At 35.5% G+C, this 25,345-nt stretch overlaps 1 protein-coding gene and 1 pseudogene across 2 annotated transcripts in view; both read left to right on the top strand.

Moving 5' to 3' along the window:
• SLF1 (SMC5-SMC6 complex localization factor 1) overlaps nucleotides 1-25,345 on the top strand; it is an 82,411-nt gene that overhangs the window by 41,695 nt on the left and 15,371 nt on the right. For both annotated transcript variants that reach the window (XM_039239404.1, XM_039239403.1), the window contains 3 exons: nucleotides 7,636-7,767; nucleotides 8,318-8,483; nucleotides 15,848-15,995. In XM_039239404.1, coding sequence (XP_039095335.1) covers nucleotides 7,636-7,767; nucleotides 8,318-8,483; nucleotides 15,848-15,995 — 446 coding nt within the window. The remainder of the gene's footprint in view (nucleotides 1-7,635; nucleotides 7,768-8,317; nucleotides 8,484-15,847; nucleotides 15,996-25,345) is intronic.
• On the top strand, nucleotides 2,924-4,025 carry LOC120236521 (annotated as a pseudogene).

The following is a 25,345-nucleotide window of genomic DNA, read 5'->3' as shown; positions in this document are numbered from 1 at the left end:
TGTGTTTAGCTACTTTATATGTCTGTATTCTCGTCTTCATTATTTTCCCAAATCTGCTCAGTAACTGAACTATTTTTCATTTCCTATCCCTTTAGTCTTATGTTCTCTCTGCCTAAATATACCTCTGTTCCTGAACCCCAAGAATATATTTGGTTTTCTGTGACTTATTTTTCATTTAACATTATACCATGTGGATCCAACCATGTTGTTGCAAATGGCAAGGGTTTTTGTTTTTTTGTTTTATGGCTGAGTAATACAGCATTGTACAGAAATTCATTCTTCTCTGGATAGATACTTGGGCTGCTTCCATACACTGGCTATTCTAAATAATGCTGCAGTAAACTAGTGTATATATCAGATGCTACTTCATAATTCTTGCCCTTTCCTTTGTTATCACTTATTTCAGCTTCTGACTTTATGAAGAGTAGATGCCCAGGTTTTTAAGTTTTGTTTTTTTTTTAATTTAGGTATAATTTACATACAGTGTTATAATTTCAGATATATGAAATAACAATACACCAGTTCTATTCATTACTCAGTGCTCATCATGCTGAGTGTACTCTTTAATTCCCATCACCTATTTTGGCCCTCTACCTACACATCGTTTCCCTTCTGGCATCCACCAGTTCTCTGTATTTAAGAATTTGGTTTATTTTTTCTGTTATTTATTTTGTTTCTTAAATTCCACATATGAGTGAGATCATGTGGTATTTGGCTTTCTCTGACTTACTTGTTTCAGTTAACATGATACCATGTGGATCCATCCATGTTGTTGGAAATAGCAAGGGTTTTTGGGTTTTCTTGTTTTGTTTTTTGTTTGTTTTGTTTTTGTTTTATGGCTGAGTAATACTCCATTGTAAAGAACCTCATTCATCTCTGAATGGATAGTTGGATTGCTTCCATACACTGGGTATTGTAAATAATGCTATAGTAAACACAATGCATATATCTTTTCAGTTAGTGTTTCTATTTCCTTTAAGCTCACATACCCAGGAGTGGAATTATTGAATCCTATGATTATATCTATTTTTAATTTTTTGAGGAACCTCCATACTGTTTCCCACAGTGGCTTCACCAGCTTGCATTAACACCAGCTGTACAAGGGTTCCTTTTTCTCCACACCCTTGCCAATGTTTGCTGTTTCTTGAGTTTTTGATTTTGGCCATTCTGATAGGTGTGAGGTGATGTCATTGTGGTTTTGATTTGCATTTCCTTAATAAGTGTTGTTGAGCATCTTCTCAAGTGTCTGTTGGTCATCTGGATGTCGTCTTTGGAGAAATGTCTGTTCATATCTTTTGCCCATTTTTAATTAGATTATTTGGTTTTTGGATGTTGCATTGTATAAGTTCTTTATATATTTTGGCTCTTGACCCCTTATCAGATATATCATTTGCAAATATCTTCTCCTATTCAGTAGGTTGTCTTTTTGTTTTATATATGGTTTCCTTTGCTAGGCAAAAGCATTTTATTGTGGAAAAATTCCAGTAGTTTAATTTTGCTTTTTTTTTCCCTTGCTTTAGGGGACATAGCTAGAAAAATGTTTCTGCAGTTGATCGCAAAAAGATTACTGCCTTGGGCTTCTGGGTGGCTCAGTTGGTTAAGCATCGACTTCGGCTCAGGTCACAATCTTGTAGTCCGTGAGTTCGAGCTCCGTGTTAGGGTCTGTGCTGACAGCTCAGAGACTGGAGCCTGCTTTGGGTTCTGTGTTACATTCTCTCGCGGTGCTGCTCCCCTGCTCACACTCTATGTTTCTCTCTCTCAAAAATAAATAACATTAAAAAAAAAAAAAAAGAAGATTACTGCCTATGTTTTCTTCTAGGAATTTTATGGTTTCAGGTCTCACTTTTAGGTCTTTCATCCATTTAGAGGGGTTTTTTTGGTGTGTGTGTATGATATAAGAAAGTAGTCCAGTTTTATTCCTCAGCATCTAGCTGTCCATTCTTCCCAACACCATGTGTTGGAAAGACTGTCTTTTTCTCACATATTCTTGTCTTTTATGGCATGGATTAATTGACCACATAATTGTGGGATTATTTCTGGGGTTTCTGTTCTATTCTATTCATCTGTGTGTCTCTTTTTGTGCCAGTACCATACTGTTTTTTTATCACTACAGCTTTGTACTATATCTTGAAGTCAGCAATTGTGATACCTCCAGCTTTATTTTTTTTAATTTATTATTTTTTTTAAGTTTGCTATTTCTGAGAGACAGTGCGAGTGGAGGGCACACAGAGAGAGAGACACAAACAGTATCTGAAGCAGGCTCCAGGTTCTGAGCTGTCCGCACAGAGCCCATCACAGGGCTCAAACTGATGAACTGCAAGATCATGACCTGAGCTGACTTGGACACTTAACCAACTGAGCTACCCCTGCACCCCCAGTTTTATTCTTCTCAAGATTGTTTGGACTGTTTGGGGTCTTTTGTGGTTCTATTTTAGTATTACTTTTTCTATCTTTGTGAAAAATCCTATTGGTATTTTGGTAGGGATTGCATTAAATCTGTAGATTGATTTGAATACTATGGACATTTTAAAAGTGTTGATTCTCCCAGTGCATGAGCATGGAATATCTTTCCATTTAAATAAATAGATACATCTTTAATAACTTTCATCAGTGTTTTAGAGTTTTCAAAGTAGAGTCCGTTCTTTCATGTCTGTGGTTGAGCTTATTGGTAGGTATTTTATGCTTCTTGGTGCAATTGTGAATGGAATTGTTTCCTTAATTTTTCTTTCTGCTACTTCACTAGTGTATAGAAATAACAGATTTCTGTAAATTGATTTTGTATTCTGCAACTTGACTAAATTAATTTATTAGCACTAATAGTTTTTTGGTGGAGTCTTTAATGTTTTCTCTCTTTCTTTTAAACTTTTAATGTTTGTTTATTTTTGAGAAAGAGAGCAAGGGAGGGGCAGAGGAAGAGGGAGACACAGATCTGCATGTCAGTCCAAAGAAGCGAACAGTAGGTAACTCTTGTAAAGCCTGTGGCTATCATGGCATGCTTCACACACATCATAAACTCTGCACATTCATTCTCAGAAACCTACCTGAGAATAGTGACAGTGGTACAGGGAAGAAAGAAAAGGAAAAGAAAAACAGGAAGGGCAAAGACAAGGAAAATGGTTCCATGTCCAGCAGTGAGACCCCACCACCACCACCACCAGATGAAATCAGTCCTCTTCCACATGCTGTGGAAGAAGAGTAGGATGATGATTGGGGGGAGCATACAACTGAGGAAGCTCAAAGTTGCAGAATGGATGAAATCAGTGACCATGCAAAAGTTCTGACGCTCATTGATGATTTGGAAAGGACTGTTGAAGAGCTGGTCAATGTCCTGTTTGATTTTGTTAAGAAAAAGAAAGAAGAAGGTATTATTGACTCATCGGACAAAGAAATTGTTGCTGAAGCAGAAAGATTGGATGGAAAAGCCATGGGTCCTCTTGTTTTGACTGAAGTTCTTTTTAATGAGAAGATTAGAGAACAAATTAAGAAATACAGGCACCATTTCCTACGATTTTGTCACAACAACAAAAAAAGCTCAGCAATACCTTCTTCATGGTTTGGAGTGTGTGGTACCAGTGCATCAAGCTCAGCTCATTTCCAAGATTCCCCATATCTTGAAGAAGTTGTATGATGCAGATCTGTTGGAAGAAGAAGTCATCATCAGTTGGTCAGAAACGGCCTCTAAGAAATATGTCTCAAAGGACCTTACCAAGGAGATTCATGTCAAAGCAGAACCATTTATAAAATGGTTGAAGGAACCAGAGGAGGAATCTTCTGGAGGTGAAGAAGATGATGAAGATGAGAATATTGAGGTGGTGTATTCGAAGACTGCCAGTATACCTAAAGTTGAAGCTGTGAAGTCTGACAACAAGGATGATGACATTGATATTTATGCCATTTAAAGGTGTGGGTGCATCCCAGCTTAATAGTGTAATGCTGCAAATCTTAATGCATCATCAGCCAGAAGTGCAACATGTATGTGCAAAAGCTAAAATGGCTTAACATCATGCTACACTTTCTACTAAAAATGTCTTGCTGTGAGTGGTCTGTAATTAAGCCCAATAAGACATCTAGGGAGTCCATACACATATCAGTGACCAGATATAGTTTGCTTATTTATAACATGTTTCTTTTTGAAAACTTAGTGGTGGACACATTTGGATCACATTTATACAGTTACATAAAGGTTTGATTTTGGTCATTCTTAAGATGTTTGACTCTGAATGACTTAAGCTGAAATGGCTCCTCCTTAAAATACTGCAGCATCATTAACCTGATAGGATTTTGGGAGTCTGTTAGATATTGTTAGATGCTGAGACTGTAGAGATGTCTTCAGCAGAATGTAAACATAAGCTTACTTATAATTATCTTTATTGGCCATTGAGAAATAAGTACTTTTTTGAGTGTTCAATCCCTCAAATTGGCATCTGGTAATGTATATTCTTCCCATGCCAAGGTAGACTGATAATCAAATGGCAGCGTGACATCTTTATCTTACTGAGAAGTAAAAATGATCTGAGTGTCCTGTAAATAATTTTAAGAGCAGGTTTTGAAACTTGAATTGTGTTTTTTCAGTTGGTGTATATTTGCCCCAAATTGTAGTCTTTGGAGTCATGTGCATTGCACATTGAATTATTACATTAACAATAAGCATTTTATGTGTATGTAGCCGTTGCTTTATACTGAGAAAATTCTGAAACTAAGGTGTGATTATATAGTAAGCTATGACTTTATTTGGGGGAAGCAGGAAAAGGTGCACTTAATCTCTAGCAAAACCTCAGCATCATTTTTCAACTCTTACTCTTATGGTTTAATTACACTTTTCAAATGTTCAGGCATACTGTATCTTTTGTTCATTGTGGATTTTCTCCTGACAGTATGGTTTGTTTAATGCCTTTACGCGTAGATACTTAGTAGCTTATGCTATTGTTTCTGTGACACAGAATCCAAAGCAGGCTCCGGGCTCTGAGCTGTCAGCACGGAGCTTGAACCATGACATCATGAGCTGAACCAGAGTTGGTTGCTTAATCGACTGACCAACATAGGCACCTCTAACATTTTCTGTATATAGTATTACATCATCATCTGTAAATAACATTGTACTTCTTCCTTACCAATTTGGATGCCTTTTATTTCTTTTTCTTGTCCAATTGCTGTGACTAGGACTTCCAGTACTATGTTGAATAAAAGTAGTGAGAGTTGACATCCTTGTCTTGTTCTTGACCTTAGGGAGAAAGCTTTCAGTTTTTCACTATTAGGGATGATGTTAGCTGTGGGTTTTTCTTAAGTGACTTTTATTATGTTGAGGTATGTTCTCTTTATACCTACTGTGTTGAGAGTTTTGTCATGAATGGATTTTGTACTTTGTCAAATGCTTTTTCTGCATCTGTTGAAATGATTGTACGTTTTTAATCTTTTCTCTTGTTGACGTGATGCATCATATTGAGTGACTTGTGAATATATTGAACTACTCCTGCATCCCGTGAATAAATCCCACTTGATCATGGTGAATTGTTTCTTAGATGTATTGTTAAATTTGACTTGCTAATATTTTGTTAAGAATTTTTACATCTTTATCAGTTATTGGCCTATAGTATTCTATTTTTCTGTGATGTCTTAATCCACTTTTGGTATCAAGGTAATGGTGGTCTCAGAATGGATTTGGAAGCTTTTTTCCTTCTTTATTTTTTGAAATTATTTGACAAGAATAAATTTTAAATTGTCTTTAAATATTTGGTAGTATTCACCTGAAAAGTCATCTGGTCCTGGACTTTTGTTTGTTGAGAGATTTTTTTGATTATTGATTCAGTTTCATTGCCAGTAATCAGTCTGTTCAAATTTTCTATTTCTTCCTGATTCAGAAATTTATCTGTTTCTTTTGGGTTGTCCAGTTTGTTGGCATATAGTTTTTCATAATATTCTTTTATAATCCTATGTATTTATGTGCTTACAATTGTTACTTTTCCTCTGCTTCATTTCTGTATTTATTTATTTGATTCCTGTCTCTCTAGTTTTTCAATTTTGTTCATCTTTCCAAGGAATTAGCTCCTGATTTCATTGATCTGATTTGCCTTTTTTTTTTAGTACCTATTTCATTTGTTTCTGCTTAAATCTTTATGATTTCCTTCTTTCTGCTGGCTTCAGGCTTGGTTGTTCTTTTTAGGCTTAAGGTTAAGGTGTTTTTTTGAGATGTTTCTTTCTTTTTGAGATAGGCCTATATTGCTATAATCTTCCTGCTTAGAATAGCTTTTTCTGTGTCTCAAAGATTTTGGACAATTGTATTTTCATTTTAATTCATCTTCATGTATCCGTTTTATTTCCTCTTTGATTCCTTGGTTGACCCATTCGTTGCTTAGTAGCATGTTATTTAATGTCTGTGTATTTGTGTTCTTTCCTGGTTTCTTTTTGTGGTTTATTACTAGTTTCATGCCGTGTGGTCAGAAAAGATGCAGGGTATGATTTCAGTCTTTTTGAATTTGTTGAGACTTTTTTGTAGCCTAAGATGTAATCTCTTCTCCAGAGTGTTCTGTGTGCTCTTGAAAAGAAGGTGTATTTTACAGTTTTTGGATGGAATGTTCTGAATATATCTTTTATATCCATCTGGTCCAATGTGTCATTCAATGGCACTATTTCCTTGTTGAATTCCTGTCTGGTCTATCCAGTGATGTAAGTGGGATGTTAAAGTCCTCTATTGCTATTGTATTACTATCTGTTTCTTCCTTTATGTCTGTTAATAGTTGCTTTATGTATTCATGGGCTTCCATGTTGGGTGCATAAATATTTAAAATTGTTATATCTTCTTCTTGGATTATTCCCTTTATGGTTATGTGGTGTCCTTTGTCTCTTGTTACAATCTTTGTTTTAAAGTCTGTTTTGTCTGGTATTAGTATTGCTACCCTAGCTTTCTTTTTGATTCTATTTGTATAATTAATATTTTCCCATCTCTTCACTTAAATGCTCAGTTTTAGACATCTCTATCCTTAGTGCTTAATACAATATCTGGAACATAGTAAATGCTTAATAAATGTTTGGATGAATTAATCGATGCAGTGGAAGGTAGAATTACAAGTAGACTTTTTAATAAATACCCAGATTCATTTAAAAACAATTGGGTTCATTGGCAGTCAGAAAGAAGGTGTCTAGGGAAGTGGTAGGCATATAGATGAACTGGATAACATTAGTCTACTTTTAAATATATTTGCAGTATTCCATAGTATATATTTTGTTTTTTTAAAATGAAATCTATGGTATCCATCTCTGACAGTTTTCAGATAATTATATAGCCTTGGAACATCTTCTAGAAGAGACATGAGTATTAAATATTGTTAAACTTAACAGTCATTCACGACCCTACTAACCTGACAATGTGGTATGCAAAAAGAAAATGGGAATGGTGGAGACAGAGGTAGACAGTTACAAGTACATAAATCTGGAAGATTATTATAAGTATTGTTACATAAGATTTCTTAGTTGAAATCTTCACTTGAAAGTGAAGACTAATAAAATTTTGATTAGCTTTATAGCTTATTGAAGTAAATTTCATTAGAAATCTAATAATACTCTCAGAGAAATACTTTGTTCACAGAATGTTCATTGAATTGCTTGTATGTTATAAATTATTCGGTTCATGTTCTTCAGGTCTTGTCTTTACAATGAAAATTTTTGTCACCAAATTTCGAAAAATATTAGTGGCAGTAAGGTGCTCCACCTGACCCTGCTCAAATTTTTCTTTAATTTAGTGGAAAGTGAAGTGCGACATCTGAGCCAAAAGTAAGTGTAATCACCAAGAAAAATTTTTCTGTATTTGTATTTTATGTATTATTTTTCTAATTTATGTATATCTAAAAAGTCACCTCATGTTCTAGTTTAAAGTAGATTTGTTTTTAAAACATGGTTGCAAACATAGTCCTTCAGTGGCAGTAAACATTTTTATGTTCTTTATGTGGCTTTCATTCACATTCTTGTTTTTCACTAACTTAGACATTTGGATATGTAAGATTTCATTATATTTTTCAGGGCTTATGTATTTTTTAATTCTTAAGTAATGGAATACTGAAGTGAAAGTTCTGGGGTTTTTTTAACATTTAGTCTATAATATCCATGATAAGTTAGATTTCTGTTTCTGTTTGTTGGTCATTATATTGACTTATGGCAATTTTTTAATATTGTGTTCTTTAATTATGTTATAATCTTTACATACTATGTCCTTTCTATATTTAGAAATCGCTGAATCTTTTTGTATTATGGCAAAAGATATTATGCCTAATAACTGCAGTGATCAAGTTAGTATAAAATATACTTTGTTTCATATTTTCATTAGGTTGTATGACTGGTCAGATTCTCAGAGTCTGAAAATAACAGGAAAGACAATCCTTCTTGAAATCTTTTGGTCAGGAAATGAGGCCTCTGGGCTTTTGACCAAACCAGTAAATATGCTTTTGGAGTGGACTATATATTCTCACAAGGAAAAGTGCAAATCTAATGATGTAAGTAGAATTGATTTACAAATGAATAATGGCCTATGAAAATACATCTTTGATTTAAACATCTTTTGTCTTCATTCTTTGAGCAATTTGAATAAAACTAAAATCTATCCCAGTGTAGCACTGTTTTCTGTTTATTTTATTTAGTTTTATTGTAAAAGATCCTTAAAAGTTAGTTTCTTCATCATCTTGCATTTGGGTGTAGTAGTTAGAGACAGTTTTTTGATCATTACTGCTGAGATATCCAAATTCACTTATCATTCTAAATTTTTTACTTTTGTACAATTTCAATTCTTAAGGAACCTATGATTTTAAAAACGGAGTCCATACAATTTTTTGGTGTACAAATAGAAACTTCCGCTTGTTTTTAAAACTGCCTTTGTGGTTGTTAGTTATTTTTCATAAATAGATCTTGTTTAGAAATATTTTAGAGATTTAAAGTATGGTGATTTTAGCCTATAACCTATCTGAAGGGTGGTTGGGAAAATTAAATGCACTGAAATACATAAAGTGCATCACAACATACTGTGCAGTGTTTTCAATGCATAATTACCATTAGTCACCTTTCTTCTCTTCAAAATAATCTGCTTTTAGGACTTAATTGTCTGCTTTTTTTGTGTTACATCATTGATTTCTGCTCATATTTTTTTTTCAAATTTTTATATAAATTACAGTTAGTGAACATACAGTACAATATTGGTTTCAGGGTAGAATTCAGTGATTCATCACTTACATACAACACCCAGTGCTCATCACAAATGCCCTCCTTAATACCCATTATTCTGAGCCACCTAGGCGCCCCTATTCATAGGTTTTAATACTTCAGTGTGCTGTTAGTGTCTTTTTAATGTATTTTTTATTGTCAGTTATGAATTCTTTGTTCCAAGAAATATTTTAAGATGTTTTAAAACTTCTAAATGGGGTGCCTAGGTGGCTCAGTCAGTTAAGCATCCAACTTCAGCTCAGGTCATGATCTCGCCGTTTGTGGATTAGAGCCCCTCCTCGGGCTCTGTGCTGACAGCTAGCTCAGAGCCTGGAGCCTGTTTCGGATTCTATATCTCCCTCTCTCTCTCTGACCCTCCCCTGCTCACGCTGTCTCTCTCTCTCTCTTTCTCTCTCTCTCTTAAATAAGTAAAACATTAAAAAAATTTTTTTAAAAAATAAAACTTCCAAATGGATGTATTTTTGTTATGATTAGTGGATTTTGTCTATGCTTTTTTGTTAATTTCTAATAGTAAATTATAGTTAAAAAATGAGCCCTGTATTTCTGCCATGTGAAATTAACTGAACTTTCCTTTTTGAGTCCATGTAAGATCAGAGTCCACAGTGTGATTTCCCTATTGTTTTAAATTCCTCTCTGTTAAAGTCAAGTTTAATAGTTGCCTTCATCAATCCTTCTGAATCTACTTTGTGAATTTGTTCCTTTTTTCTTTCCTTCTTCTTTCTTTCTTTCTTTACCATTTGTATAGATGATGGATAGTGTTTTACATGGAGAATTCGAGTGTTGAATGGCCATAAGTTTATTCCTTCTCCAGGAAAACTCTTATATAGTTTCTCTTCTCATATTTCCTCTGATCCTTTTTCTCTGCTCTACTTTTTTTAGTTCCAGTTAAACTTCTTACACCTTCTTTGTGTATCTTCTGTGCTTTTTCCCTCTTAATCTAGATTTTCAGGTCATTTTCTATACTTGAAGCATTCTGGGTAGTGTCTTTTCATTTGATTTTTAGTTTACTGGTCTCTCTCTTTTTTTTTTTAATATTTTTATTTATTTCTAGGAGAGAGAGAGAGAGATAGAGACAGCGTAAGCAGGGGAACGTCAGAGAGAGGGAGACACAGACTCTGAAACAAGCTCCAGGCTCTGAGCTGGCTGTCAGCACAGAGCCCGACGCGGGGCTCAAACCCACGAACCGCGAGATCATGACCTAAGCGAAAGTCGGACACTTAACCGACTAAGCCACCCAGGTGCCCCAGTTTACTAGTCTCTTTTCAGGGGTGTCTTATATGTTGTTAAACATTACTATTGCTTTTATTAAAGATGACTGTTGTTTTTATTTTTTGTATTTTTGCCAGGTTTAGACTTTTTTACTTCCTAGTTACTATGACATGTTTTTATGGTTTCTAGTTTCCAACAAAATATTCAGGGCTTTCTTTCAGTTTTCTATGTGTCCGTAATAATTTATAGTCTTTGACTGTTGCATATCTGAAGTCTTTGTCAGTCTACCTGTTGTTTCTCCTGTAAAGTTCTCTTATGTTGGATATATTCTTAGTGAGTTATCAATTACTATGTGCCATAAATTTCATTTGAAAATTATTTGTAGAAAGTATAACATAGCAAAAACACAGAATATCTTCCTCTGGAGAGAATTTCTTTTGCCATGTTTGAGGGTTCCTGGAAAATCGCAAGTGAAGTACAGGACTATAAATACATATAGTTTTATATTAGGCCTTGGGCAGTGGCTTTTATACTCCTTTTCCTCTGGGCTCCAAAAACTAGAGTTCTGTATCTCAGCTCTTTCTCTGGGGTCACCAAGTATCTTTAGGGTAAAGTGAGCTAGCTTTGAGTGCCTCATTTGGATTTTTACCTTCTCCTAGATCTTGGCTTAGCAATTTCTTACATGTTTCTAGAAGACGTTTACATGTTTTATTCAACATTTTTAGTTTTCTTCTATAACAGCATTTATTTGAATTACTTAAGCCTCTAGTATCAGAAACAGAAGCCCTTACTGGTCTTTAAAAAGTCTGTCTCGGGGGTACCCGAGGCTTTAAAAAAAGAAAATTCTTTTGAAGGCTCCAAATTTTTTTAGTTTGGCTGTATACATGTGTATAAGTTGAAAATAGTCAACATAAAATGATACTTCATTGGCAGTTGAGTTTAATACTTCTGTACTTCTAAGATATAACTGATAACATTCTTAATTACTATCTGTTTATGTAGTTTCTAGATCATAGAATCATTAGGGATAGAAAATATTTTCTTATTATGGAGCACTTCTGTTTTATCCATTTGTATTATTTAAGTTAAATTGCTTATTCATAATTGAAAATAATAATACTGACATTTTCACAATTTTACTGAATCGCCCAAAGGACTGTCAAAGACAGAAATTTACTCAGGAAATACTGATGTAATTAATAACAGGTTTACCCGTATTTAACTTAATATTTTTGTTCAGAATTTTAAATGAATTAAACATTTTGTGAAGCAATCTGCAATTACAGCATTCATTATAACATTAGAACCAGCTTTAAATTTAACAGATTAATATTTTATTTAACATTTGAATTGTCTAAATTCATATAAACTAGTTTTTGTGTGTATGTGTTACCTTATCTGCTCAAATTCATTCTTGTACTAATTAAATCTTTTTGGCAGTTTTCAATTTCAAGAATTCCATGCATGTTCACAGACATCATTTTCTGTACTATAAAGCATTTGTTTCTTGATTTGCTGAGTTGAAGCATTCAATTTAAGTCATTAGCTAAACAGAAGTCCTCAGTTTATGCTAATATTGTTTTGTCATAATGTCAATCAGCAAGTGTTGCAGAGTGACACAGTGGCAGTGAATTTCATTGTCATTAATCTGAGAAAGCTTTGGGCTTTCTTTGGCAAAAGAGCAGAGGTGAGCTGTGTCAAGGTTATGAAGGAGGTATAAATTTGCTAAGCTGGGTGGTTAGTCCTACTTTTCTTTGTGATGTCCTTAAGTGCTATTTAATGATAACCCTAGAATTAAGGTAGAAATGGAAGCTACTTTGTACTTAAAGATAAGGAAATTGAGGCTAAAGAGTTTAAGGAACTTATTCAAGGTGTCACAGCTTGTGAGGGCAAAGTCTTGACTAGAGGCCAAGTCCCCATTGCAACCTACTTTTTCTGGTTTCAGATGCCAGTGTTTTAAACAGGAAGAGACACAGGATGTTTGTTATGTTTGCATCTATCTGACAGAGGTACTAAAGGAGCCATGTGCCCTCTCTTGCTGTGGGATATTATGTAAAGCCCTAACCTGGGAGTTGGAGGGCCAAGATTGTAGTTTGTTCTACATGATATACTAGTTAGTTTTTGGAAGATCACCAAATTGATTAAATGGAGTTTACTTGTCCTGACAGTCAATAGAGGCAATAGAGAACTGTATTGACAGTATATCTGATAATAGACTTTAACACATTAGAAAGGAGAGTCTAAGATAAATATCGGTCATATGCAAATCATGCGTATCTTTCATTTCTTTGTTAATTCTCAGGGTTTTCTGTCTGTTCAGCTTCAGCAAACATTTCAGTATTCCAGGAACCCTTGTCTCCCTTTATGGTGTACTTGCCATTTTCTCATGAATCTCTTTCTAAATCATATATTCACTATATTAGAATTGGTAATATTATTTATACACTGTTAAAGTTCCAGTGAGTACAATCCGTAGCTCAGTAGCTTGGCCCTATGGTGATGGTGAGTGACATAGATAAGAGTATAATGTGAAAGGGTCCAAAAACCTGATTTGAAAGGGTCTTTTTATATAAAAATTTACTACTATGAATATGTGATAGTATGGATGTTTAGCTAATATCACACAGTTAATTTTAACAAGCTCTCTTATCATGGTAAAGAAGATACAGTCATTTCTTGCAAACACTACCTATCTCTATTTAATAACCGTGGTATCAAGGTAAATTGAAAAATAGGCAATATCAAAATTAGTTTGTGGTATCAAGTACATGTGTACATACATTTGTATGAGGAAAGAGAAAGGTCCCAGCTGGTTGATTTTGTGGAGTCTTTTTTTAATTGATGGGTGCTGGATTGTGGTTTTACATGAGACTTAGCTCTGTGGGCTAACCTCCTTTTTCCCTATTTAGAGCCTTATCACCAGGGATCTGAAGTGATCCTGATTTATTTTACCCTTGGGATGGGGACTATTTTGAGAAATCAGAATTTCCCAATCTCCTGATTGTTTCCTGAGTAGTGTCATTGCTGACATTCAGATAGTCATTGGGTTGCAAGGAGCATTCTGTGGCATGGATCTTGATATGATCAATTTTTAGTTCAAATGTAGATTATCACTGTCTTGTTTTATGTTCTCTTGATAAGTTGAAATATGAGAAATAAAACTTGCTCAGAGTGATTATCTCCATGTTGGCTTTACAAAGTAAAGAGTTGGCTTTCTGCAAACTGCTTTGAATACTGACTAAGACTCAGTGCTTAAGAGAATGAGTTCTGATCAGCTTATGGCTTGGACTCTACCAGGATACTAGGGAAGGAGTTGGTACTTTCCCCTCCTGCTGATACAGTCAGTCCTACTGCTAGCTGCCCATGTCACACAGCTGCAACTGCAAGATTTAAACACAGCCCTCTAATCAGGGTGGGTGAGAGGGTGGTGCTGATGCCCATTCATGAATCCTGACCTGCAGGATCGAGCAGTGGTCAAGGTTCTGTATTGAGATCCCTGATGATGTTACAGGAAGGGTAGCCCTTCCCTAATCATGCAGCTTAAAGTCTCCTCGGCCCTATTCTTCATAGTCTGTCTCTCACATTCTAATGTCCAGCCCTGCCTTAATGCAGTACTGCCACACAGTGTGACAGAGCCATAGGGAACTTGCATACCTACCTAAGCACCCTGACTCTGGACTTTTCCTCAGTATACACTGTTTTGGCAGGCCTGGCGTATGTGCTGCTTGCACACCAAACCAGACCTAGAACTTCAGTTTTGAAGTTAATAATAGCTTCTTATAATAAGGAATGATGATACTCTTAGAAAATGTTGGGTACTATAGGAACCTTGTTTGCTGATGGCAGAAGAAAGAAATCCAGTCGTCTGTGATGGTTAGAGATATCTTTGTCCCTAATCCCATATTAGGTATAGTATAGTTGCTGAACACAGCACTTACAATCTATTTGGATACTATAACATTTATTTATTTTCACATGTTTTCTACCCAACTGTTAATTTGTCAGTTTTTTTTCATATTTATATTTCAACCCACCTAAAGAACAAATACCAAAGATAAAGAAATTTCACACAGTTTTAATGTCATTGTAGAACAGTGTTAAAATTTTAATGAAAAATGTATCAAGTATTTTTATACGTCTTTGCCTTCTTAGTTTACGGATTAGAAAGAAATTTTCCACATTACAGTAAAGCATACTTATTATAATTAAATTTTGTATGCTTGCTTTATTTTTTATAGGAATTTAATAATGTTTATTGTAGAACTGACAATAGAGAGCAATATTCATTCTTTAAAAGTTGATTTGGGTCGCCTGGGTGGCTCAGTCAGTTAAGCGTCTGACTTTGGCTCAGGTCATGATCTCATGGTTTGTGGGTTCGAGCCCTGCGTTGGGCTCTCTGCTGACAGCTAACTCAGAGCCTGGAGCCTGCTCTGGATTCTGCGTCTCCCTCTTTCTCTGATCTCCCCTGATCGTGCTGTCTCTGTCCCTCTCTAAAAATAAATAAAACATTGAAAAAAATTGATCTCTATACATCCCTAAATTAGGTAATGTAAATTGATACAATTTAATAATTAGAATTTTAACCAATCTGTTTCTTTACAACAGTAGACGATCTTGTTTGCTAACGTTCTTATTCATTATGTTTTTTAAGTCTTTTTCTGGAATATGCCATTTGCAAAAATGTAAAGGTTAATTTTATGTATAAACAGGGGTGGCTAAGTCCATCTTTTTTTTTTAATATCTCTATTTCTGTTAACAAATGCACAAAGGCCAGATATCTCCTCCATGTTTTTTGTTTTTATTAATGTTTTATTTATTTCTGAGAGAGAGAGAGAATGAGAGAAGAGATAGTGTGAGCATGGGAGAGGGTCAGAGAGAGAGGGAGACACAGTATCTGAAACAGGCTCCAGGCTCTGAGCTAGCTGTCCGCACAGAGCCCGATGCGGGACTCTAACCCACGAATCTTGAGATCATGACCTGAGCTGCAGTTGGCCGCTTAACCAGCTGAGCCACCTAGGCGCCATAGTAAAGCACTTGACACTATTGAATAATATTTTAAAAGTTTATTACAACCTATCCATGTTTTAATGGAAATACTGCCATAGTAAAGCACTTGATACTATTGAATAAGAGTTTAAAAGTTTATTATAACCTATCCATATATAAGTACTGGAGATTTTGGTTTATTAACTGTTTTATCATATGGATATAAAGATGTAGCTATGGATGGGGGGTAGAAAAGAGGCAGAATATAAATAGAACGAATTAGCTTGCTACGGTTCTCAGGAATATCTTACATAGTATTAGTGTACTCTATTTTTAAATAGCTAAGTTTTGCTTCAAGTATTTGAAATAGACCCTAATAATAAACATCTATTTTAATATTTTTCTAGTATTAAAAATACTACGAATATTTTTCCCGTCTTAATGTTAGGTCTTCAAACATGAACTCGCCTACTTACTGACAGGAATTCTTGGAGCAGCAATAGATTATTGGATCTTCCTTGGTCTGAAGAGGGGTAAAAATGTGATGCGACACATGTCTGATGACTTAGGAAGTTACGTTACCCTTTCATGTGATGGTAAGTGTGCTGTGTTTTTCTTAGACCTATTATGTGATTTTTCCTTTAGGCAGTCTGTAATCTTTAACATACCTTCACATGAAGCTTTCTTAAAATAGTGACACACATACATGCGCACATGCATGCATAACGTAGAAACCATATAAAGAAGGTAAAAATTACTCATCATGAATGTTCCCATTCAGATAAACATTTAATATTGTCATCTATTTCTTTCTAGTACTATCTAAGTATTTTTACATTCTTGCACTCATATATAGCATTTATATTATTTTCTTCTAAATGTTACATGAGAGTTCACCCCCATCACATTATTTATTATTCGAAATATCATTTTGATGATTTCACAAAAATGGAATGTTAGATGATAATATAGAAAACCGTACCTGGAAATATTTATTTATATGTAATCTTATTAATATTTTCTTTAATCATCTAATTAAAAATTACAAGTACACTACCCTATGTAAGTAAACATTTAACTAGAGAAATTTAATTCCTGTCTTTTATATTTTTAAAAATTTTTTTAAATGTTTTATTTATTTCTGAGAGAGAGAGGGAGACACAGAATATGAAACAGTCTCCAGGCTCTGAGCTAGCTATCAGCACAGAGCCCGACGCAGGGCTCGAACCCATGAACCGCGAGATCATGACCTGAGCCGAAGTCAGATGCTTAACCGACTGAGCCACCCAGGAGCACCGTTAAATTTAATTTTTTTAATATTTGTATTAACTAGACATTTAAATTTGTTTCTCTTTTCATTGAAGAAATAGATTAACTTTTATGTATGGTTTCAAAATCTTACATGGTAAGAACTATTTTCATTCCTTTTAATACTACTAATCATTGAGGTTAAATAAAAAATAGTATCTTTCATCTTATATATGTGCCTTATGAACAGTTCCCAGATATCTTCCTATGTAAATACTTAACAGTAGTAAAATGAAACTCAGTGACTCAGAATACTTACATTATAAAACCATTTGGCTTAACTTGGACTATGTATCACTATTTAAAACATTTGACCCAGATGTCTGTTGCTGTATAATTTTTCTTACTATAAAAAGCTGCTGCTATTTCTTTTTGATTGAGTCTGGTGATGTAACAAATGAGCATGGATGAAGCAAAAAGAAGTCATTTATATGTATAATTTTCCTCACTCTTTCTCCTCTCCTCAATCATCTATGCTCACTTTACAAAAGATTGTACCAAACTTTTGGTCTCCAGAGGGAGGGAAGGAGGCCTGAGGTACCTTCCAAAAGACCTGAGGTACCATTCCTGAACTTCAGTCAGGTTAGGGAACTATGAATCTTTTTATTTCTTTCTTTCTCGCATCCTAACTTTCTAAAATGAATGTATTTCAAAACAAGATTTTTGTGGCCCTCCTATAAAAGATTGTTTTTTATATGCTTCAAAAATTTTAAACTGCCAAATACTCTTTTTTGTCATATATATGTTTCTGTATATCTAGGTTTTATGTAAAAGAAAAAGTTCTTGAATATGCTGTCAATCACTTTAATACTTTGAAGAAAAATTCTAGAATACGAATCCAGGATTAAAACTGGGGTTCAGGATTTATTTGGTGATGCCCTCTGCAAAGAGTGGTCTCTCTTTATACTACTGAATTTAGAAGATTTTTATCTAAAACATTTTATCTTCTTTCTTTTTCTTTGAGCTGAGGAGTAATTACTGTTACTTTTGTGGATTGCTGTTCTTTGTTGCTTGACTTTTTAACATTACGTAGCTCAAATTCAATTTTCCTTTACAATCCTTTCTTCTTTCACACCATTCCTACTGGGTAGTTCTTTTGTTGTTGTTGTTGATGTTGTTTTAGAAACCACAGGTTTCTGGCATTATTTGCTAGTATGAGAACTAACCATTCAGCTAAAAGGATTCTCCTGCTTGTTATTATTCCATAATGAAGCTTCTTTGAGTTGGGGGACCCATGACAGGATTAGCAGTGGTGTTAGAAGGCCATCAGTACAGTTAAATGTGTTATTTCCAGTATGTGTTGGTTACCTTGACAGTAATACAATTTATCTCATAGTTTAGCCAAATGCAGGAAATAGGAGCCTATACTAATAGGGTTTTGTTAGGTGTTCTAAGTCAGGTTCAATGCTTTCTTCACTCATATTCTGATTGGCACTGTACTTTAAAGCATGGTATTGATATCCACTGCTATTTCCTCCTTTCACATGACAAGTTTAAACCCAACAAGTTTGAGCCTATGACTGACTTAAGCTACAGCTAGACATTAATGTTACCATTACGATCATTTTGACATACTGAGTGATTACTTTGCTTCCCCCAGTGTGTTTGATCACTAGTATTTAAAACTCTCATTGAGATTTATACTATATCCATGTTTGAAAAGTAGGCTTAACCCCTTTTTTTTTTTTTTTAACTCAAAACACATAATTAGTTCTTGGGGCTTCTAATTGAGCTACAGGTAGGCAATTTTAAAAATTGAAGATATTTCTAAAATGGTTCAAATTAATATCTTCCTAAATTTTTGTTGTCAGTATGGCTTGATGTTTTACCTTTGTCAAGAGACAGAAATGAAGCGAACAAGTTATCTTTAAGAGAGTGTAAGTAGCTTTTCTAGAGCCAATATGCAAAATTAAAGTGTTTATTATGGACTTTATTGCATAATAACTTTTATCCCTACAAGTGGCCCAGGCATTTTAATAATGTCCTTTTTGTCAGTATGTCAGTATTTTGACGAAGAACCATTTCTTTTTCTCTGTGGATGCTCCCTTTTTTTTAAATTTCTTTGCATTTTTCATAAACTGCTTTTTGCTTTTCCTAGGTCACTAATAAAGATATTATAGTTTGGCTGTTATGTAACATTTAATTGAAGATAATAGTCCATCATTCTCATAGTGAACTGTACATTCTTGTTTTTCTCAGCGCAAAAGTATAGATTATATCATGATGCTACTCCGATTCAAATCTATTAATTTTAGTTTAGTAAAACTGTGGTTAGTTTTCGTTCTATAGAAAATTAAGGTAGAAGATATTTCAATAGATAAGATCCTTTCTTCTTTCCTTCAGATCTCATGTTCATTAACCCACATTGATGTCATTCTCTTTTATTTCTGAACACTTTGAACAGAAGGACTTTTCTTATATCCCTCTCTATATTTTAAGATCAGGTGATCTGAAATTACTTTTTTATTTTCATTGAAATTTCTGGTATATTGGCTTAAACTAGCGTTTGGTAAACTTTTGTGTACGGTATCACATAGTTAGTATTGTTGGCGCTACAGGCTCACAGTCTGTGCCAGCTCCTCACCTCTGCAGTTGTAGGAAGAGCAGCCGTACACAGTACATTGGTGGACATGGTGATGTTTCAGTAAAACTGTATTTATAAAAACAGACAGCAAGACGTTGTGTCTTAACTTATTTTTTCTCCTGTTTTTAGTGGGAAGAAAACATGTCATCAAAATCTATAATATTTTTTATACATCTTTAGAGAAATTTGGTAAAACTCCCTTTGTCCTTCCCAGGCTACATCATTATTTTTTCCTGATACAAAATTTTTCCAAACTCTAATTTTTATTTTTTAAATCTCTATTCTCATTCCTCTCTATTTTTCAGACCTCTTCCATAAACATGTTTTCATAATTTTACTAATTATCTCATTAGAATGTTTCTGTTCACTTTATTTATTCAGCAGATTTTTATTGCAACTCTACCAGGCCCAGATACAAATATCATGTATAGTGTAGGGGGGAAGGAAAGGTAACAAAACATGGCCCTTGAGTTTTTGGAAATTTTGGTGAGAGAAACAGATTATAATTAGATTAATGTACATACATTGTCTAAAAATGCTGATTGTTTCAAACAAGAAAAACTGGGTGTTGAAATGAGTGAACTTACACTTCATATCAGGTAATCATGTAAAGTAAAACCTAAAAAAGGAAAAGTAGGAGTTGGACAGAGACGGGGAAGCATACTCCCAATAGAAAACACATTACCAAAACTCTTGAGATAGGAAGAAGTAGGGCCTGTTTGAAATCTTATGGTAGCTAGCTGATGGCAAGATACAAGGAGAAGAGTGGCCAGAATAAAAGCAGAGAAATTGTAGGGGAGTTTGCTGAAGAACTCCTAAGCCATGTTGAGGAGTTAGAAGCTGTTTTAACAGGGGAATGGCATGACCTGATAAACTTTTTTAAAAAGCCTATCAAATACTCTTTCTTGGTAAATAACTTCATTTGGATCATCTCTTTTGAGCTGTACAGTGCAAGTTATTTATGCTTTGTTTTTGCCTCTGCTTAGAGATATGTTAAGAGATCAGTCAGTAGGTTGTAGTAAACACTGTGATGACGGCTTTTTTTTTTTTTTCTAAATGTATAGCTAGAGATTTAATATTCAAAAGAATTCTTTCAGAATAGAAGAAAATGTTTGCAAATCATACATCAGCTAAGGGGTTAATATTCAGAATATATAAAGAACTAACAAAACTTAATAGCAGACAGTCTGTTAAAAATTGGGCAGAAGTAAATACACATTTTTCTAAAGAGGACATGAAAATGTTCTACAGACATACGAAAAGATGCTCAGTAGCACTAATCATCAAGGAGGTGCAAATCAAAAAGACAGTGAGATCCCACCTCACACCTGTTGGAATGGCTATTCAAGAGGATTAGACAGTGGTTCACATGGATGTATTGAAAAGAGAGCCTGTATACACTATTAATGGGAATGTAAAGTAGTCCAGATACTATGGAAAGTAATATGGAGGTTCATCAAAAATTAAAACTTGATCCAGCATACAATTCAGCAGTACCACTTCTTTGTACCTACCCAAAGGAAATGAAAACAGATTTTGATGAGATTTATGCACACCCATGTTTGTCACAGCAGTATTCACAGTAACCACGATATGGAAAAATCCAAATGCCTATCATTGGATGAATGGCTACAAAAGATGTGGTATACATATACCGTGGAATATTATCCAGCCATGAGAAGGGAGGATTCTGCCATTCACAACACCACGGATGGACCTTGAGCACATTACAGTAAATGAAAAAGACAAGTACTGTATGAAGTCACTTACACGTGGAAACTTAAAAAGTCAGACCTATAAAACACAAAAAGCAAACCCAGTAAAATTGATGTGATGTAACATTGGGTTCCAGGAGCAAACAGTCAAGAAAGAGCTCTTGGGACATCGTTGGTGCATAAAAGGTGGTTTTATTAAAGCACAGCAACAGGACCCATCGGCAGGAAGAGCTGTACCGGGATTTTGAGGAGTGACTGATGGTAAACTTGTAAGTTGGGAGGGGGTTAGAGATAGTGTAAGTCTCTTAAGGAATTTGGAAGCAAGGTTTTCAGGACCTTGAGGGGCTGGCTGCTGTTTAAGAATAAAGTCATTTACTAATCTCTAGTAAACCTTAGTTATGAGACCCTCCAGATGTATATCAGGGGGCCGTATGTCCAAACATAGGATAATTGGTAACATATTTTAGGACTCGCGGGGAGAGAGCGGTTGTTGGCAGGGAGTAGAGATAAAGGAAGTTTTCAAAGGGATTCTCGTATGTTAAGACTTACAGGATCCTGGAGGTTGGGCTAATGTCATAATGTGAAGCTAAGGTTACTTTTTGCATCTAGCAAAGTATTAACATTGAAGTATTTGAATTCCTGGAGGAACGTAGCTCTGCCTGTCTTAAGTGCTTGTCATTGGGTTCTTTTCTTCTACATTTCTTTTGTTTTTGTTCTCCACATCACAGTGGTGGTTACTATAGGATGGGGAGTAGGGGGTTAAGATTGATTGTATTTAAGGATACAAACTTGAAGCGAGTCGTAAATAAGCCATAGACATCTATCTAATATACAATATAGTGAATACAGATAATACTGCACTGTAATGATGTTATATAATAAATGCTACTTCGGTGGCTATCGTATTACAGTGTATAAAAGTATCAAAGTAACAGACTGTATACCTTAAATTTATAAAATGTAGTATGTCAAGTTGATTAAAATCCTTTGATGATCATTCTTCCTGCTTACACAGTTTCAGTAATACATTGTAGTAGGTTGTAAGTAGTCAGTTGTAACAAAAGGTTGTAAACCACTCCTTTCTCATTTGTAGTTCTAATCAGTGTAACTCAATGGAGGCCATTTTGGAAAGGTTTATTTGAATGGAGCAGTCTCCTGTATGTGTGGGCTAGGTGGATCTACTTCACATGTAACTGGAGCCATTTGCCCATATGTGTGTCTCAAGGCAAGAAGTTTAGGTCTTTAGGCAAGGCAGAGTTTCTAGCTTAGCCTGGACACTGTTTATATTTGGGGCTGGATCATTCTTTGTTGTGGAAGACTACTATGAACTGAATTGTAGGGCTTTCAGTAGTAGCCGTGTCCTTTGGCCACTGAATGCCATTACCACCTCCCACACTAGTTATGACAACCAAGCATTGCCAAATGTTCCCTGGAGGAAAATTCCCCACCCACTTAGTTCATTGTCCGTCCTCTTCACTCCATTATGCACCCCTCCTGCAGTTGAAATTCAGACAATTAAGGACTGCAGGAATGCCAGCCCTTAGCCTTTTGTTAAGGCATTTGAGCAGGATAGGACTTCTCTTGGGTGTCTGGAGTCTTTTCAGCCCAAAGGAACTCACCCTTGCATATAGAGGTCAAGCTTTATACTCAATATTGATATTTAGTTTATCATCCTGTTCAGTTTTTAAATTGCATTTTAACCTGTTATGTTTATTTTGCTAATTTTATTGACTTTTTCTAGTTCTAATTTTTTCCAGGGCTTATAGTAAAGGAGAACAGAATATGCCACCCCAGAATGTGCCACCTTGGCATGTGGCTTATTTTGAGCTAAAGACAGTTAAGAACCAACAGACTTTAGGAAGAGCTTTTTATCTCCGCCTTAACTAGGCCTTCTATACAAAGAGTATGGGCTAGGTGTGGTGAGCTAGGGCTAGCTTGGCAGGGTCTGTTTGTTCAGATTCCTGTATGTGTCCCATTGTCTCTGCATAGCATGACAGACATTTTGTTAACAAACATTTGCTTTTCCCATCTTCCTGTGAAATGTATTCTTTGCCTCCTAAGTTCAGGGTAACCTCAATTGCCAAATGTCTTGGAATACTCCTGTCTGTGTGTGGCTCCTGCATGAAAGGAATTAAATGTGTTTTTCTCCTGTTAGTCTTATATCTATTTAATTAATAGACCAACCAAAGGAATTTCGAAGTGTCGAGGAAAAACTTTTCCTTCCCTACAGCTGACTACAGAGAGGGTGATTTTAGTGTCTGGATGGTGGTTATTCTGTGGCTGCTGCAGCTGAGAGCTCCTGAGACCATTTTCAGAAAGCAAACAGAAGGTAGGAATTCTTAACATGTCAGTTTCCCAGATCTCTGCCTCCAGAGTCCAGTGGAAGCAAGAATAGTGACAGTCCTCTTTTTCCTTTTATAAATTTAGATTAGCAGGAGGAAATATTTGTGAAATTAGTTCCTTGGATATAGTGACTCTGGGAAAGGTGTGTAATTAGTACTCTTGGTTTTGTTTTAATTTTTTTTTTTTTTATTTAAGTAATCTCTATGTCCAACATAGGTCTTGGGTCATGACCTCAAGATCAAGAGTTGGATGCTCTTCCTGTTGACCAGCAGGCACCTTGAGTTCTCTTGTTTTTTATTGGTCATTTTCCTCTCAAAGATGGTCGCTGTTTATCTTTTTGTTGTATTATTTGTCATAAGGAGGAAAACCATAGGGTGTAACGTAAGCCCAAGCCTATAAACCTGTTTTTTGAGCCACTGGCCTCACAGACAAGTGAGTTCATGGTTCTCTGGTTCTCATCAAATTGGCATTTGTTCAGACCAGCTTTGTTGTGGGTTAACATGCACATAAGGTAAAGGCTTTTGGAAGCCAAAGCTGCAAGATTGGTGGGCACAGATCAAGCACTGAGAAGCTATTAGAGTGCTCACTACCTAACTCAGTGACTCCCATGTTCGGATAAGTTGGTCCTACAACAGGTTAGATTCACATTAGGTCACCCACCAGTCTCAAGATAATTTCTGTGCAATGAGGTTCTCTGTAAAATAACTCGGAAGTTCCAACTGAGTAGCATGTCCCTCTCTGGCTCTGAGAGACCCAAGGCTCCGTTAGTGTACATGCAAGAAAAACTGGAAGAGGTTTTCTGTTTCTCTCATTCTGTGTCTTAAGAACTTGGATTTGTGACCAGTGAGAATATTTTCTATCCTCTCTGCTGGAAGGTGCACATACCAGCATGCATCTTGGTGGCCAGTTGAATAGACTCAGGTTCCTTATGACATGAAGTCATAAGCAGCACTCTCTGTGCAGGCTCTGAGGAGGGTTTGTTGTGAGAGGTTCCACCCAGTCCATGAGGGGCTTTAGCCATCCCAACCTATATTTTGTTAGTGCTAGAAAAGTCCCATTCCAGAAGTGCCTGTCTGGTGTCACAGATTAGCACGTTTATGACTGGAGGTGTCTCAGGTTCTCCTGGGAAACTGGAGACTCTGTTATCATTATACCATTTTTACTGTGACAACTTCTGTAGACTCTTAGAGTGAACTTCTTGGTTAATAGGGGCTGCCTCTTGTGCACCTGCTTGAGAAATGTCTCTTGTGTCCATGGTAAAGATTGATTCAAAGTATGGAAAGTTGCCTCTGGGATTTTCCACAAAAAGGCTTATTGGTTGCTATTGCTTACGAGTTGCTATTAAGATTAAAACATGATCCCTCTTGTCAATGGTCAGACAACAGATCCTTTGTAATACAAAAATATGTAATTGGTTATATCTAAGAGGAAAAATTCTAAAAGGATGTCATCTTAAACAGTTGTCTTGTTGGTGCCTATGGAATGACTAGATTTAAAAAGAGGATCCAAAGGGGACACGTGGGTAACTCAGTCGGTTAAGCATCGGACTCATGGCTTTGACTCAGGTCATGACCTCAGAGTTTGAGCTCTGCATCGAGCTCTGAGCTGGCAGTGCGGAGCCTGCTTGGGATCCTCTCTCTACCTCTCTCTGCCCCTCCCCCACCCGCACTGTCTCTGTCAAATAAAACGGAAAAAAAAAGTTAAAAAAAAGAAACAGACCCAAAGGAATATAATGGGTAGCCTTAGGGAGTCCCTTAATAAGGTTAAATAACAGAAATTAGAACAAAAATTATAGTACACACCCAGTGTAAATTCTCCATCTTAAATTCTAGTCTCATCTCAGCAAATTCTCTAACTCCCCAAATCCCCCTGCCTTCCCTAGAAAATTCGTTATACACCTAGCTACCTGTATTAATTTTACTTTTTCTAAAGATTTACCTAGAGCTTTCCAGTTTGTACTGCAGATGCATACAGGTTTCTAGTGTAAATGCTGAAG

Source organism: Hyaena hyaena, unplaced genomic scaffold (assembly GCF_003009895.1).
Source record: "Hyaena hyaena isolate Hyena2069 unplaced genomic scaffold, ASM300989v1 scaffold_156, whole genome shotgun sequence".
In the NCBI taxonomy this organism is placed as follows: Eukaryota; Metazoa; Chordata; class Mammalia; order Carnivora; family Hyaenidae; genus Hyaena; species Hyaena hyaena.
Note: the sequence above shows the minus strand (reverse complement) of the source record. Positions and strands in the feature narration are given on the sequence as shown.